Below are 14,875 nucleotides of genomic sequence, written 5' to 3' on the forward strand. Positions count from 1 at the left end.
AGCAAGTGCTCACTGTCCCATATGATTCAAAGGTTGGAACAGGAGAGTCCAGGGTTCACAACCACTTAGAAAAATCTCTTCTGTGCTCATTAAATCTTCTGAACGATTACTCTATGGAAAGACTGGCATTCCAAAAAACAATCAAAAGGGTTGGATATTTCATATGTTGAATAGCTCAATTTCAGCAAACACTTAACTGGAGCTTAAGTGAATTACAAGCACTTTCCACCATTGGAATTTGGGAAGTGTTTAAAAAATATAGCAGAAGGAAGAGCACAGTATTCAAGCAGGTTTCTGCCTGTTCACTGTTTAAAATACTCCTGAGCATTCCTTCCTGTTCCCTATTCTTTATGATTTGATTTATCACCCAACTGAAGTGAATTTTCTTCTGTGTCCTGTACCAAACATTTGGTACCAAAAATTTTGAGAACAAAGTAGTGAGTGAATGTCTAATTCATCACGAATACATGTCCTCAGAGATCTGATTGTTTTTCCAAACTTTGGAACATACACCTATCTACATAGTTGTTTGTTAACTGTAAAGAAAAAATGGCATGCGTTAGACTGAATCAAGCTGCTATCTGAAATGTTAATGAATTCCTATAAATACTGACTGCAGTGTTCACTCACCTGTACAATCGTTGGTGGAGCAAAGCTGAGGGCAGGTTGAAATAATTTCTGAACCGTTTAGGCTCAAGTTCAGCCTTCTGCTTGAGAAGTCGTACAGGCTGTAGGGTGAAAGTAATTGGCCTGCCCATGTCTGCTAGAACAGATAATAGAAACCAAAATGTAGCAATGAAGAAAACGTTATAAAAATCTTCCCTGAACACCTATCATGGAGTGAAGGAATGTTCCTGCTCAGTTTCAATGGCCAATTTTATGCTAGGATTTGTATTCTGTATATGACCCAGCTCCCACTGAATGTTTTGGCTACCTACTGATTTTAATATGGGCACTACCTTATATTTCTCCAGCTCCTCAAGCGATGTAACGTGCTCTGCCTCAGACTGTGCTGCTCTGTGGTACTTCTGGATTTGACAGTTAATAAATAGAAAGCAGTGCCATCAGACAGAGTAGTCCCTCAGCATATAATGTCATACAGGAAGATGCACTTTATGTTTCTACTTGAGAAAAGCATGTTTTCTTATTAATAATTTCACTTGCGCAGACATAATCATAGAGCCAGCTGACTGCAACTGGTTGCAGAGAAGCAAGCTGAGTTTATTGCTTCTAACAGGAATGCTTTATGCAGAGAGAAACTCTTTGAGCTAATGTTGATGGTTTTAGTTTCAGAGCAGTCCGTCAGCAGCCATGGTCATTACAGGTCTAGTTTTCTTTATTTAAAGCAAAATATTACAGTTCCCAAAGAAAATGGGAAATATGACAAGTTTATAAAGAGGATTGTTCTTTAACTTGATGAACTGGTTTCACCTGTGTGTCCAATCTAGAGGATTTAACTGGCTTTCTGTCACAGATAAATCAATCTACATTGTATGGGGCCTGACTTGGCATATTTTACAAGGAATGTTAATCTGTTTACTTAAAGCACAAGCCTCGAAACAAAGTCACTGTGCAAGTTCTAAACAATAGCATTTCTTTTTTATGTTGTGGCAGAAAAGTCTCAGCCTAAAAATAACAGGGGTGCAAAAGATGTCAGATGGAATTTTCAGTTTTGCAAGAAGAGAGGCCCATGAAAAGTCTCTGTATTGATACTGTAATCACAGAGATTTCAGTATTTATTCCCAGTCAACTGTATTAACAGGGAATTAAAACTGAGAGTTCTTAGTAATTTGTGGTGCAAACATAACAGAAATGTGGTGGTTCTCTTAAATTATGCCGTTCAGATTTAAAACTAGTTTTAAAGAAATTCACTGTGCACCGTATGTGCTTTACTGATAGTAAAGATGTCATAAATTTATAATCAGTGCATATTAATGTCTAGAATCCTAGGTTATATTAATTTTGAATGCTATACTTAAAGTTTTTTTCTTTGTCTTCATTTATTTTTCTGAGTGAAATGGGGAATCTTACTTTTAAAGAAAAAAGAGGCACGAGTAGGACACACTTTTAAAATCTAAAGAATGCACATAAGATATCTGTTTGTGTCTTCTTGGTGTTCTCAGTAAACAGTCTGATAACCAAAATATAATATGTGGAGACCTTCAGTAAATGATGTCACTGTATGTTAAAAACTTTGATGTATCCTAACAGCACAGTTGGTCTCAACAGCACATCTCAGTTAGTGGTATACTAGAGGAGGAAAGGGTGTACACTGTCAGTTAAAGACTGCAAGTCTCTGTTCTGCATGTTTTTCTCATTTGGCAAAGCCAGTGAAGAACCTTTGAGCATACAGATAACTTGATTATAGTGATCTAGAAATGTCCTTAAATATTTGCTTGAGGGAGGCTTCAATATAGGAACCAGTGTCAGTAAGGAAAAAGCAGTTTTGACTGTAGATAGCTGTTTGTCAGCATTAGCCTTGTCCGAAGTTAAAACTGATGTTTAACTGCTGAATTGGACCTAGACATAGACTGCAGCATTGTGGTCATTTTGCATATTAGAAAGTTGTGACTAGAACTGCCTGCCACCAGAGTTTAACTACAGCTAGTTGAGAGTACAGTGGAATGCGGTTTGCCCATATCTAGATTAAATGTGGAATTGGTGGTAATTAGGACATGATCTGTGAGTTAAAATTCATGTTTACACATGATAAAATCTCCTAATCTGTACATAAATAGTGACATTTGTCAGTGTTCAAACACCCTCAATTAGGTGGAGAAAGAGAAAAGGGAGCCTTGTTCTTGAAAAAAAAAAAAAAATAAAGCAAAGCACGTCTTAATGTGAATAAGATTAGATGAATTCTTCCCATCCCCAGGGAGCACAGTTTCGTGAACACCAGGCACTCTGGAAGTTGTGGTTGTAGAGCGCTGCCAGGGGAGTGCTGCACAGCAGAGAGAAGCTATTAAAACATACATGGATTTGCTTCTCAGTCAGGTTGTTTATCTTGTATATTTTAAATACTGAGATTATTGTTCCAGGATTAGCAGAATCCATTACATCTCTAAAAGTGCAGCTTCAAAGTCAGCTGAACTCCCCACTGATGGAAGGAGTGAGGAATGCAGAATGTATGAATCGTCCATCAAGGGAAAATAATGCCTTGATAATGAAAATTTACAAGAAGCGACTACTTAGCAAATATTCAAGGTTGTAATGAATCCTGTTTGGATATACAAATAAAACATAAAGAAGGGGAAGGTTGAGGCAGGAACTTAAAGCCCTTTAACAGCTCAGTTTCAACGCTCAATTTATTTACATATCATATTAGATGGGTTAGGGCCAAAGATAGAAAAGCAGGTGTTCTTTCTCTGCTTTACTCCATGGTCTGCAACTGTATTTCCTTTGCCCTTTCTGCTGCACTCCCCAGTCAAAAGTATGAGACCATGTATTCATCTAAATCACTAATTAGGCTTTAATACCTGATCTCAAAGCACTGTGGGAATTGCAAATGTTTTGATGTTCTGGAGTGGATGGAATGGTCAGAGCCCCCCTGTTGAGCATCCTTGTCCATTTTGGAATACTAACTTTGAACTTTTTGTCTCAGTTTTGGTGTGTGGGAGTGGATGTTACATCTTTCTAAATATGAAAAAACAGTACACATTTAAAAGAAACATATATTATTCATTTCTCCTAAGGGAATAATAGAATCTTACTTTCAACTTTTAGTCACAGATACACAGTTTCCAGTTTAAAAGGCAGGATTTTCAACATGTTGTGATTTTTTTCCCTCCCACTGACTGCCCTGCTGCCACCTTTTCCAATCGTTAATTGGGTATTCTGTCCTCAGCTGAGGGAAGGGTGGATGATAGAAAATTCATTATGTGGGGTTGAATTATGATTCAGGGCTGTATTTCTTGGACTGCTATTTTGATGAGCATAAAAGTCCAGAAACATCTAACAGAGATTGTTTTCATCCTCTGGGGTAGATTTTCAGTGTGTAAAGAAGTTTCCTGTTGGTTGGTTTGTGGTGGAGCTGAAAGAAATGTGAGCTAGGATTGACATTTGGCTGTCCATTATTTATGCTGGATGGGCAGGACTGACATGGAAAGACTACCTCTCTTTGCTTGACTTTAGCCTTTCTGAGCCCTAACAGAGACATGAGGCCTCCATGCTTTTAAAAATTACTTTTAAAAAACTAGGGGGTTTTGGTAGTAAAATTTTTTCTCTGCATCAACATCACTTCTGTTAACTTTCACAGAATTAGTTTTAAGTAGGCAGTAGTCTGAAGTGGCAAATGTAGCGAATTGCATTCACAGAAGTGGTTGTGGGACAACAATGTAACAAAAATGTAAGTGGATTAAGCCCTTAATGCCACTAGAGATAAGGAGATTTCTGTGTCCGGTTGTATGTGAAGCTGAACTGCTGGTTAGGTGCATATGCAAAAAAAGGATTGGATTGAATAAACAAAATGGGAGAAAGGTTTCATGTCTTCAGCAAGTTCTCTGATTAGTGCTACCTTACAGTAATCCATGTTAAACAAGCTTAACAATTACGTAAAATAAAGGTAAACAGCATGTTAGTGAAATTCACCAGGGTATTACATATAAGACACTGAAAACATGAAAATAGTAGAGAAATTATACGGGAAACTTGAAGATGTTAGCAGAATAGATAGAAAAGCAAGCTTGGCCTAACGAATATAAGTAAAAATAACCCAAATGAGGTAGGTGATACTCAGAAAACTGGGCTTAGAAAATAATTTACGTGTGGTTGGAAACAACAGCGAAGTGCACTGATAGTACAAGAAAGCACTGAAGGCAGTGACTTGTCTCCTGGTAGTGTAGCAGATAAAACACATGATTGTTGACTTTGGGGCTTAGCTCAGTAGCAGCGTGAGGAGAAGCTGTACAGTATACAAGCACATCCATTTAGATCTGTGATGTTTGTTTCTGACATGGTTTTGATGCAAGGAGTGAAGGCAACTATTTGAGTTAGAAATAAAACTTTTTCTGTATTTCAGTTATTTGTTTAGCATTTAAATATGTTTTTTCTCACATGCTGTATTATTCCTTTTATGCTCCCTTTTTAAGCTTCCTTAACAGTGTGTTTAGATGGTGCCTCCTGAAAATTCAGATATAATTTGCCATTACAGCATATTTCACATTAATAACTAAGTGCTTGTTTGGTGAATTTTTTAAAAATTATTTGGTTTTTTTCAAATCACTACTGAAAATTATGAGGACTCTCTTTTAAAGAGTCAGTGAGAGTTGACATGATAGATCATAAAAATTTGTTTTGAACCCTTGTTCTCTGTAACAATAAAAGGGCTTCATGGAATGTGTAACTTCACTAGTCCTTACATCTCCTTTGGAACTGTTTCCTTATTATGGTCTGTCATATAAATATCGTTTGGGCCATTTTAGTGTACACAGTACCATAAAACTCTAATTACTTATTTTGACAGTTGTTATGATACTTACTAATATGCTCTTTAAAGCCAAGAGATCTCCTGCCTGTTTTGTCAGTCTGGGCTTTGGTGGTGGTTGTTAAAAATTGTATGATTGTTCATACAGCATAAAAGTAATAAATTCCTCTGCTCAAGACCATTAGTCATTACTAGCTCTAGAGAAGTCTTTTGATGTCCAGTGTTTTTCATAATTGCCTGTTAAAGAGTTTCTTGCATCAACATCATGGAAAGCATGTGCAAATGAAGAGGAGAGTTGTTTTGGGTAGATATGACAGGTCCTTTATCTGACCTCTGCACTCAAAATTGGCAGAGTAACCAATGGGATTAGAAAGTGCAGTGTGTGTTAAAACCAGACTAGATGAAGGAGTGTCTCTGCCTGAGGAGTAGGTGGTACTGGACTTGTATTTCCCAAGCATCATAATCCATTTCACAGTCAGACAAAATTCAGCTTCCTTTATTTGCAGGCTTTATGGTTTTCATCGTAAAGTCTTTGAACTACAATAGGCCTTACAGTATTGTGTAATGTTAATGTGTTTTCCCTGGGCAAACATGATAGTAGTACTTTAAACATGGCGCTTTAATAACTAGATGTGGGAGTATGAGGCTTTGTCTCTTTAACATGAAGCGAATAACACAACAGGATTGGATCTGGAGGATGAAACAGGTAATGGTCCCAATGTCTAGGCTATGTTTGCTGCAAGGCTTCTTTGGGTTAGCTCTAGTCTGATCCTGTGGACCTTAATGCCAGTTAGAGGCTGGAGCACGTTAGGTGCACTTCAGAAACGTATCTTCTGGTTTGTATCTGACATGAATTCAGATTGTGTGCTTTGGGACCTCCCTGTACCAAACTGCAGTGACAGGGGACAGTTAGGACAGTTTAGGGCTTCAAAATGGTACTCAGTGGTAATGTAGGTGCACCTTAATATACCAAACCAGGTTTGAAGGCACTGCTTCCTACTGCTCTGCTTTGTGGTAGGACATAACAAGAAGAAGAAATGGTCAGATAAATCAATTTACTATTTCTGTGGGAGACTCCTTTAAATTTTCAATAGCTGTGTGGCACATTTTTATTAATAGGTCCTAATCCTTCAGACATAACTGAGGAAGGCTGTTAAAGCATGGCAGTGATGTTTCAACAATCTCAACAGTAGTACTTTTTTCTTGTAGTTACCGGACAGTGGGTTTGGCACCATTTATACTGTTGTCATGCTGTCTCTTTTTACCCAACTTTTCAGCTACTGTCCAGTCATTGTTGGAGGGATTTTAGATGCTGTGAGGGTGTTTATATTGGTAAGTTGTTGGTATGCTGTGAAAATCCTAATTTAAGGTTTTGGTTTGGAGACCGCTACCCATCCTATAAAGACAGCGCAGGGAGAGAGAGAGAAAGCAAACTGAGCCAGAGCACCTACTTCTTTTACTTTTTCTTCAGAGGGAGCCTGCTTCTCTCCACTGTCTGTGTAGGCGATCCCTGCATGTGGTCACCTAAGTCAGAGTGACTCTCTGAGACATTCTTTGTTTTGAGCTTGTATAGTATCAACCACGATGCCAGTCTACTATAGCTTATCACTATGGCAAAACAAATTAGTACTTGTAGCTCATGCTGTTCAAGAGCCTGGAAAGCTGCAAGTATTTATAGGAGTAGCGGGAGCACAACAGGTCTTATACAAAAGCTGAGCCTTGCTTGGCATTGTTCGCAGGAGTTTTTTGGCTCCAACACACCAGTCTTTTAGTCTGGGATTTGGCTGTGCTGAAAAGCCACTGCAAAACCAGATGGGTGCAGCCATAACCTCTGGCCAAAATGTTTGTGTGTAATAGTAATGAACCAGGAGTTCCAAGAGGGTGTGTGGTTCTAGTCACGAGTTATGTTGTTCAAATGTAAATATCCTCTACCTGAGGAAGATGTAGGAGTATGATGCCTCCAGATTTGTCTTATGAAACCATATTTGAAGTTGCCTCTCAATTCCTCCATGCTTGGAAAGGCGCATCATATTGATAGTTTGGGAATTTTCCGTTAGTTTGTTTTCCCCTAAGTGCACAAGCCCTTGAGTTAATCTAGATGGAGACAAAGAGTAAGCACAATTAAAGCTCTTGTGGGAAAACTGCAGATACCTGTATCCTTATTTTGCCAATGCAGATTTGCGTTTGCCATCAAAGTGCATGTTGTGTTTCCTTGTCCACACGACTCCTCACATGTGCATGGAAGTTTGAAAAAAGTAGAATTGGTGTATTGATTAAAACCAAGAAAAGTTAATGTGTTGCCCCTGAATTCCCATTTGGACTGACTTAGAAATTCTGGTTGTAAGTCAGTCAATAAGCTTTCCAAGTGATTATGTTTTATGTACCCAACCATCCTTTGGTCTCTTGCCCTATCTAAAAATAAAGTCTCTGATTCTGATTGCTAGAACCCCTCTGATTGCTGCGGGAGTTATTGGTGGCCTCTTCATCATCGTCATTGTGGGCCTGACATTTGCCGTGTACGTTCGGCGCAAAAGCATTAAAAAGAAGAGAGCATTACGAAGATTCCTGGAGACTGAGGTGAGAGTGTGCTGCTTCTCACAGAATATTTTAAAAGATATGCAGAGCTGTTCTGCTTTTATATTAAAGATGTTCAGGTCTTCAATCCAGCTACCAGAGAGATCTGTAGAAATCCTTTTGCTACCTTCTGCAGGACTAAACTGATGGAAAGAATGAAGCTATTTCAAGATACTAATTTTCTGTACATATACAGATTTATGGCTTTTGAAGACCAAAAACCTCCACATAATCACAAAGTCATGTTCCGTCAAGTTTTTGAACTCACATACTGCTCTCAACTGAGCTTCCATTCCAGTTCATCAGTACATTTAGCAGCTCTCATGCTTGAATACTACAGTTTTTCATCCAGTGCATACTGAGGTGAACTTTTAAGACTGAAGTAAGTTCCTTCAGCAAGCTCTGATGCAAACTTAAGTTCATCAGGAATATTTAGGTTCAGAGATTGTCACTTAATGTAGGCACTGGGAACAACAGAGCCTTTGTGGTCCAGATTTTGTCAAAGCCTGTAGTCATGATCAGTAGTAATAATGTATTTTATTAAGCCGAGATGCTTCACAGAGCTTAACCAAATAAAGATCATGGTTCTCCTAGCAAAAATATGTAGTGGAGCTATATGAAAGAGTGCTGTGCCCACTCCATCCTGCTCTTTGAAATGCCGGTAGTAGAGGGGGAAATCTAGGAAGTATATTTAAACATAACATTAAATCATGTTGTTTACAGCAAAGGTGACAGTCCTATACTTGAGACACTTTGCAAGTGATGATATTTTTAAATTAGGGTCCCCCTTTGTGAAATAATAAAGCTTGGGAATGATGTTAGATAGTGATTCTTTGATAAGGCTTTGTTAACAGTACTGACTTCTGTTCTGTTCTAAGGGTCCTGCTCCCACTCATCTCCACTATAGAGCCTGGGAGCAAATGATTTCTGCATCCCCAGTCTGTTTGCCTAAGTATCTTGAAGCTTGGCTAGAATTTGTGTTGCTAGTTAAATACTGTTCATCTGTATAGAAAGCTTAACAATACTCAGTGCCTTTAGATATGTAAATCTTACCATTGTATCAGCCCCTATTTAAGTATAAATTATATTAAGCAGGTAGTTTTCATTGCATTTGGGAAGTATTGGCTCTGAAGTCCAGCTCTGATTCTCCATTTGTTCAGATAAAAGCTGTGGCTGACACTAGTTCCTGAGGGACCAAGACCTCCTACTGAACATGTGGGGAAGCTGTTGTCTTGGCTTAGAAACTGAAGATTAAATGAGGAGCATCCCAAGATAAACCCACAAGCAACTATAGCTTCAGCTAAAGTCTCGATTTCTAGCTGGAGGCTGTAACAGACCTAGTCTTACTGTAGATCATTCTCCATAAAACTCTACAAGCACTTTTTTAGACCCCTACAATGCTTCTCCCTGCCATACCTGTGTTGGTGGACTGTGGCACAGAAGCTGTTTTCACCCTTCACAAACTGAAAATGCAGAAGTGTACCACCAGTCTGTCTATTTTTTTTTTTATGGTGTAAGTACTGGACATCTAAAGTGGAAAGGTGGAAAGATAAATCACTCCTAAAAAAAGTACAGCTCACAGATTATTTCTGTGATAACCTGACTTGCTGTTGTTTGGATTTGTTAGGTTTCCTTACCCCAATAATTTCCAGATACCAGTATTTTTACCTGAACGAAACTAATTAAGTCTGGTCAACTAATAAAGTAGTTCATTATGCTCAAAGAGACATAGAAGTAGTTCTCAAACTGCAGAGCATGGCGCATTTAGCCTTGTAAACTGTGAAATGCTGTAGTGGGTTCAAACCAATTTGAGCAAGAGTAGCCCTGAACTATTTTATTCAGCCTGTAAAGGAACAGACTGTTTTTCATTGTTTAGTGAATTGTCCTTTTCATGTGTTTTTAATTTATTTTTTAAGACGCATTGTTTTTCTGGCAGAGACAGTATAACGTTGAGATCTGAGAGCATTTTAAACTGAATGTGCCATTGTGGTTCATTTACAAAGTTTCTTGGGACATCTTGAGCAAATTGTTTAATTATGCCTTTTCTGCAGTAAATTACTGGCTGATATAAATTAGTGGTCTGCTATAAGATGTTTTCTCCTTAAGGCTGTCCTCCTGTGTTGTATAACAGAAGTTCAGAAAAATAGTCCCTTCCCCAAAACAAAATAAGAATGTGATGAGCCATTAAGTAAGGGCTATTAAAAAGAAATATGGCCAACTTAAAAGACACTAAAATGGGCAAAAATAGAATGTCGTGCACTGATAATAAATGCTGTATTTCTGCCATGTAGAAAATATTTATACTGTCTCCATTAGCAAGAGTCCTTGGGTATGTTATTGTGACACCAATTCAATTTCCAGTTTGTAATTCCATCATGCAGTTCCTGGTGGAAATTATTACATGTTGAGTGAGGATTTTCTTTATAAGGTTTATTGGTTTCACAGCATTTTTTGTTTGCTTTTGAAGGTGAGAAATCTTTCCATGAGTTGGCAGGTTAGTGCTCAACAGACCCTACCGCTGTCTTATTCCAGTATTTACTGAAAACAATCAGTCCAACTATAAATGTCTGACGGGTCTTCACATTTTCAAATATTTAAGACTGTTGGATTTTCCTTCATAGCTTGTGGAACCCTTGACTCCAAGTGGCACAGCACCCAACCAAGCACAGCTTCGTATCCTGAAGGAAACTGAGCTGAAACGTGTCAAGGTTCTTGGCTCTGGAGCCTTTGGAACTGTGTACAAGGTAAGAGTCTTCACTATACAGCAGTGAGCTCCCTCAGTTAACTTTTGAACAGTCAAGTTTTGAAGCAAAGCACCCTGTATTGTGGATGGGTTCGAGAGCCCTATATATTTGGGAAACTCAGTATAGTGGAATTGTGTGGGAGGAGCACATCTTCAGGCTCAAATGTTGGCTTCAGTTTTAATCAGACAGGCTCAAAAGTTGACTTTAGTTTTAATCAGACATGAAGATATTATTTCTTGGTGAGAAAAGAAGTGTCAGCCACAATCATTCTTGCATGCGAGAGGACTACACAGGCTGGGCTGTCTTGATATTAAAATGCAGTATGAAAGTTTGTCATTCTGTTCTTACATAATGGCTTTACAGTACACTTTTGGAAAGCTAGATAAACTTTGTCATTTTGCACATGTCACCTGGGTCTTATAATAGTAACAATACCTTGTAAAACAATATTGTCATTAGTTAAACCATAATACTTTTTGTTTCTTCCATTTCAATAGAAAAGATTAGTCATGTCAATACACCTTTTAACAACCAGGATGTAAGAGCAGACCCCACAAAGGAAAAAATACTTCAGTTAAAGATGATTTTTTTTTTTTTAAGATATGTTGGTCATGTCCAAATCTTCATGTTGGGCATGAAGTAGGCCTTAATGGGCAAGTCAAACCAATCACCTAACCCTTTGGGAGCAACCCAAACCTGCCAAATCAAGGTGGTAGGTCAGATAACTGGAAGATGACAGATACTGCATCTGTCTTCAAACTGAGGAGGAAATGGAGGAAGTACAGACCCAGGTCACTACATCTACAAGATCATGGGAATAAATTTTTGAATCATCAGTTTCAATATGCTTAGATAATATTAAAGTGATAGAGATAGGTACCATGAGGTTGCCAAGAATATAGCAATAATCAAGAAGGATGGAAAAGTAGCCTGAGAGACACACAGTTTGTCAACTTTAAAATTAAAGTTCTCTTTTTAGACATCTAAGCTTTTAATTCTCAGATATGAATTAATTGGAGAAATAACCCCTAAATGTTTCATTCTAAAGATACTGTTCTTGGGGTGTCCTGTTTCTGCATGATAGTATGACCTGGTGATAATGTTTTATGACAGCTTCAGTGAGTTTAGCATCAGAGTCCAGACAGAAAATCCAGATTTTTGTGTAATTTTATCAAAATCAGTAGTTAGTGTAAAAAGTATGTGCATCATTGATGTGTTGATAATACTCTCTAGAAACCCTGTTTTGGACAGGAAAATCAAGGTGGCCTGATGAGGACGTTCACTGATACAAAATCTTTCATTTTACATAAGGGTTTACTTTTGGTATAAGTAGTAGTTTTCTGAGATTTTTATTATTTTATAGCTTTGTGTATTCTCAGTTCTGAGGTTTGTAACTGATCTGCATAATATGACAATGCATCGAAAAGAACTGTAGCTCTGAAGTTTTTAACATTGTTGTCACTGTCTTCTGTCACTTTTTCTTCTTTTTCTAGGGTATTTGGGTCCCCGAGGGAGAAACCGTAAAGATTCCTGTGGCCATTAAGATCCTTAATGAGACCACTGGTCCAAAAGCCAACGTGGAGTTTATGGATGTAAGAAATGATCAGTGTCTTTGAGTTTGGCAGGGCCGGGGGTTGAATGGGACGGGTGTCTTTCTGTAGTCCACATTGTAAAGAGGTATTTCTGCTAGTTTTCTTACCTTATATTTAAATAGTAGAAGAAGGCTTGTACACAGAACCAACAGTTCTTATGTTCAGCAAGAGCTACAATATGTTCCTAGAAAAGCTCAGCTGCTGAAATTTTGTTTGTAGGCCATTTCTCTCCTTCCCTCAGTCTTGGACAAGCTGTCTCATTATTAATGTGTATCCATACTGTTCTCTGTTGCAACAATGTCCAAACAAAACCAACCAACCAACCAAGGTTACACCTCGACTGTGGGTAGGTCAGTGCTGCCTCTCTGAAGCTGTGGAACTAGGCAGATCTCTGTGAGGCAGTGCTCTGACCTGATTAGTTTATTGCCTGTAGATCATTCCATCCCAGAACTGTAAGTACCTGGGCTACCAGGCTAATGCCAGTGCCATGGTAATGAAGGGCTGGGTTCTTCAGTGTGCAGATGTCATGGACCCAAAGATGCTTGGAGTTTTCTTATATAATGGTCTTCCCATCAGTGAAAGGCTGTGAAACTCCTCTTTATTTTATCTTTCCACGGCAGAGAAGCTAGAGACGAGGGAGAGGAGTTGCAGGGGAGCATCTTGCCATGTATGCAAGTCTGCTGGTGCAGAGCTCACCAGCATAGAAATTTTGCCTCAGCTTGCTTCTGCTTCAGTGGTCCTAAGAACTAAGCACTGAGAGTTCAGGAACTGCTAGCAGCAGCAAAAGTGTAACAGGGAGGGGGGGAAAAGAAACTAAAATATGCCAGATTTTAAAAGCCCTTTTGCTTTACTAATCTGAAATATTGTTAATAAGAGATCAAGATCATAATTTTCATGAATGTTCTATGTTCATGGAGACTGTGCACTCAAATTTTACCTCTGTGTAAAGATCAAGCCTCATTGACACTGTGAATGTGTATGTCCCATTCAGTGACAATTTTTTGACAGATCATAGAAATTGGAACTTTTTTGTAAATCACTCTTATGAACTTGAAAATTACATAGGGCTCTTAAGTCTTGAAGATCTGTTCAGTGTATAGGCTTAATTTGGTAAGCATTAGTAAGACTGTAAACCACAAGGAGAATGTACTCCCATTATATCTTTTATCTAGCAATGAATAGAAATGTACAGTTATGGATTTAGTTACTTCAGAAAAATTATCATGTGTGAGTTTTTAGGCCATTGAACGAAGGCTGTATAGATGAAGGAATTCCCTGTGCTTTTTACGGAGCACTGTACATTTATGTTGATGACATTCAATAATCATTGTGCACAAATAAAAAACAAAGGGCATTTTGGCCCTGTTCAAAAGGAATTAATTGCACTAAAGTGATGAAGAGGATCAGATGTTTGCTTAATGGACAAAGTAATGGTCAAGTGTATTTTTAATGGTAGAGCTCCAGAAGGAGGAGAGCTGGTATTCAGCGCCCTTTAGAAGAGAACGTGCAGGGAGCGCAAGGGCGCTCAATGTGACCTGTGCTCCATGGCTGATGCTGGCAGTCAGTGATGTAGCTTCCAGCCTCAGGATGAGGGAGTTGTTATCACAATATGAAAGTCAGTGGAACTAGGCAGCTTGCACCGGCTGAGGATTTGACCCATGATGTAATAGAGAAATAATGGTAATATCTCCTTCTCTGATACTGATTAACCTTGAAGCACTCTACAAAGAAAACATAAGGTCCTTGTTAAAAGACAAAGTTACTTGTCTGAGGTTTCATAGCTCAGCTTGATCAGATGACAATTCACTGGATCACGTTTCCCTCCAGTGTATGCATCGTAACATCTGATAAACGGCTCAGAAATTATGAAGGTTTTTTGGAAACTCTAGTGATTTTAACTATGTAAGGTACAGCCACACTAGGAAAGGTTTCTCTTTAAATTAGCAGTTTCACATGAGTCTCTGACCCAGTGCTAACAGGGTGAGAGAATAGTTAAAGTTATTTTTAGTGCTAGAGGTTAATAATAACCTAAAGGTTATTCTTAATCATAACAAAAAAAATATTGGAGTTCATCATTAGTTGATTTAAGTGACAATAAGGAGAAATAAGATGTTTCGTACCAGTGCTGCTTTTGATATATGTACATTGGTCTGTAACATCCTTTGCTGTACTGCATTGACGAAGATGATTTAATTTCATTCTTTTGAAATAATTATTCATGGCAATCGTACAGACATTCCTGCCGCCTTCACCTCCTAACTCAGTCATCAATATCCTGAAACAAGCCACATTTTTCAAGAGGATGACCTAGACATTGTTTATGATTTTAAATTGACTGCTCCTCTCTGTCCCAGAAAGGACAGAGTTTTAAACTTTTTTAAAATTTTAAGCTATTATGAGGAGATGATTTAAGAATCTTTCATTGAAGAGTAACTTACAGTAGAAAAACATGTTTTACTCATTCTCGCCCCAAGGCTTTGGTCAGTATAACTATCCTGATAAAACTTGGTATTGTGTACTGGTGTTAGTTTCTGAGGAAAATT

General features: G+C 38.2%; 1 protein-coding gene across 4 annotated transcripts in view; it reads left to right on the forward strand.

Annotated features, from left to right (window-relative positions):
• ERBB4 (erb-b2 receptor tyrosine kinase 4) overlaps positions 1–14,875 on the forward strand; it is a 648,261-nt gene that overhangs the window by 506,042 nt on the left and 127,344 nt on the right. For all 4 annotated transcript variants that reach the window (XM_074910349.1, XM_074910351.1, XM_074910348.1 and 1 more), the window contains exons 17-19: positions 7,867–7,999; positions 10,618–10,740; positions 12,234–12,332. In XM_074910349.1, coding sequence (XP_074766450.1) covers positions 7,867–7,999; positions 10,618–10,740; positions 12,234–12,332 — 355 coding nt within the window. The remainder of the gene's footprint in view (positions 1–7,866; positions 8,000–10,617; positions 10,741–12,233; positions 12,333–14,875) is intronic.

Source organism: Athene noctua, chromosome 7, assembly GCF_965140245.1.
Source record: "Athene noctua chromosome 7, bAthNoc1.hap1.1, whole genome shotgun sequence".
In the NCBI taxonomy this organism is placed as follows: domain Eukaryota; kingdom Metazoa; phylum Chordata; class Aves; order Strigiformes; family Strigidae; genus Athene; species Athene noctua.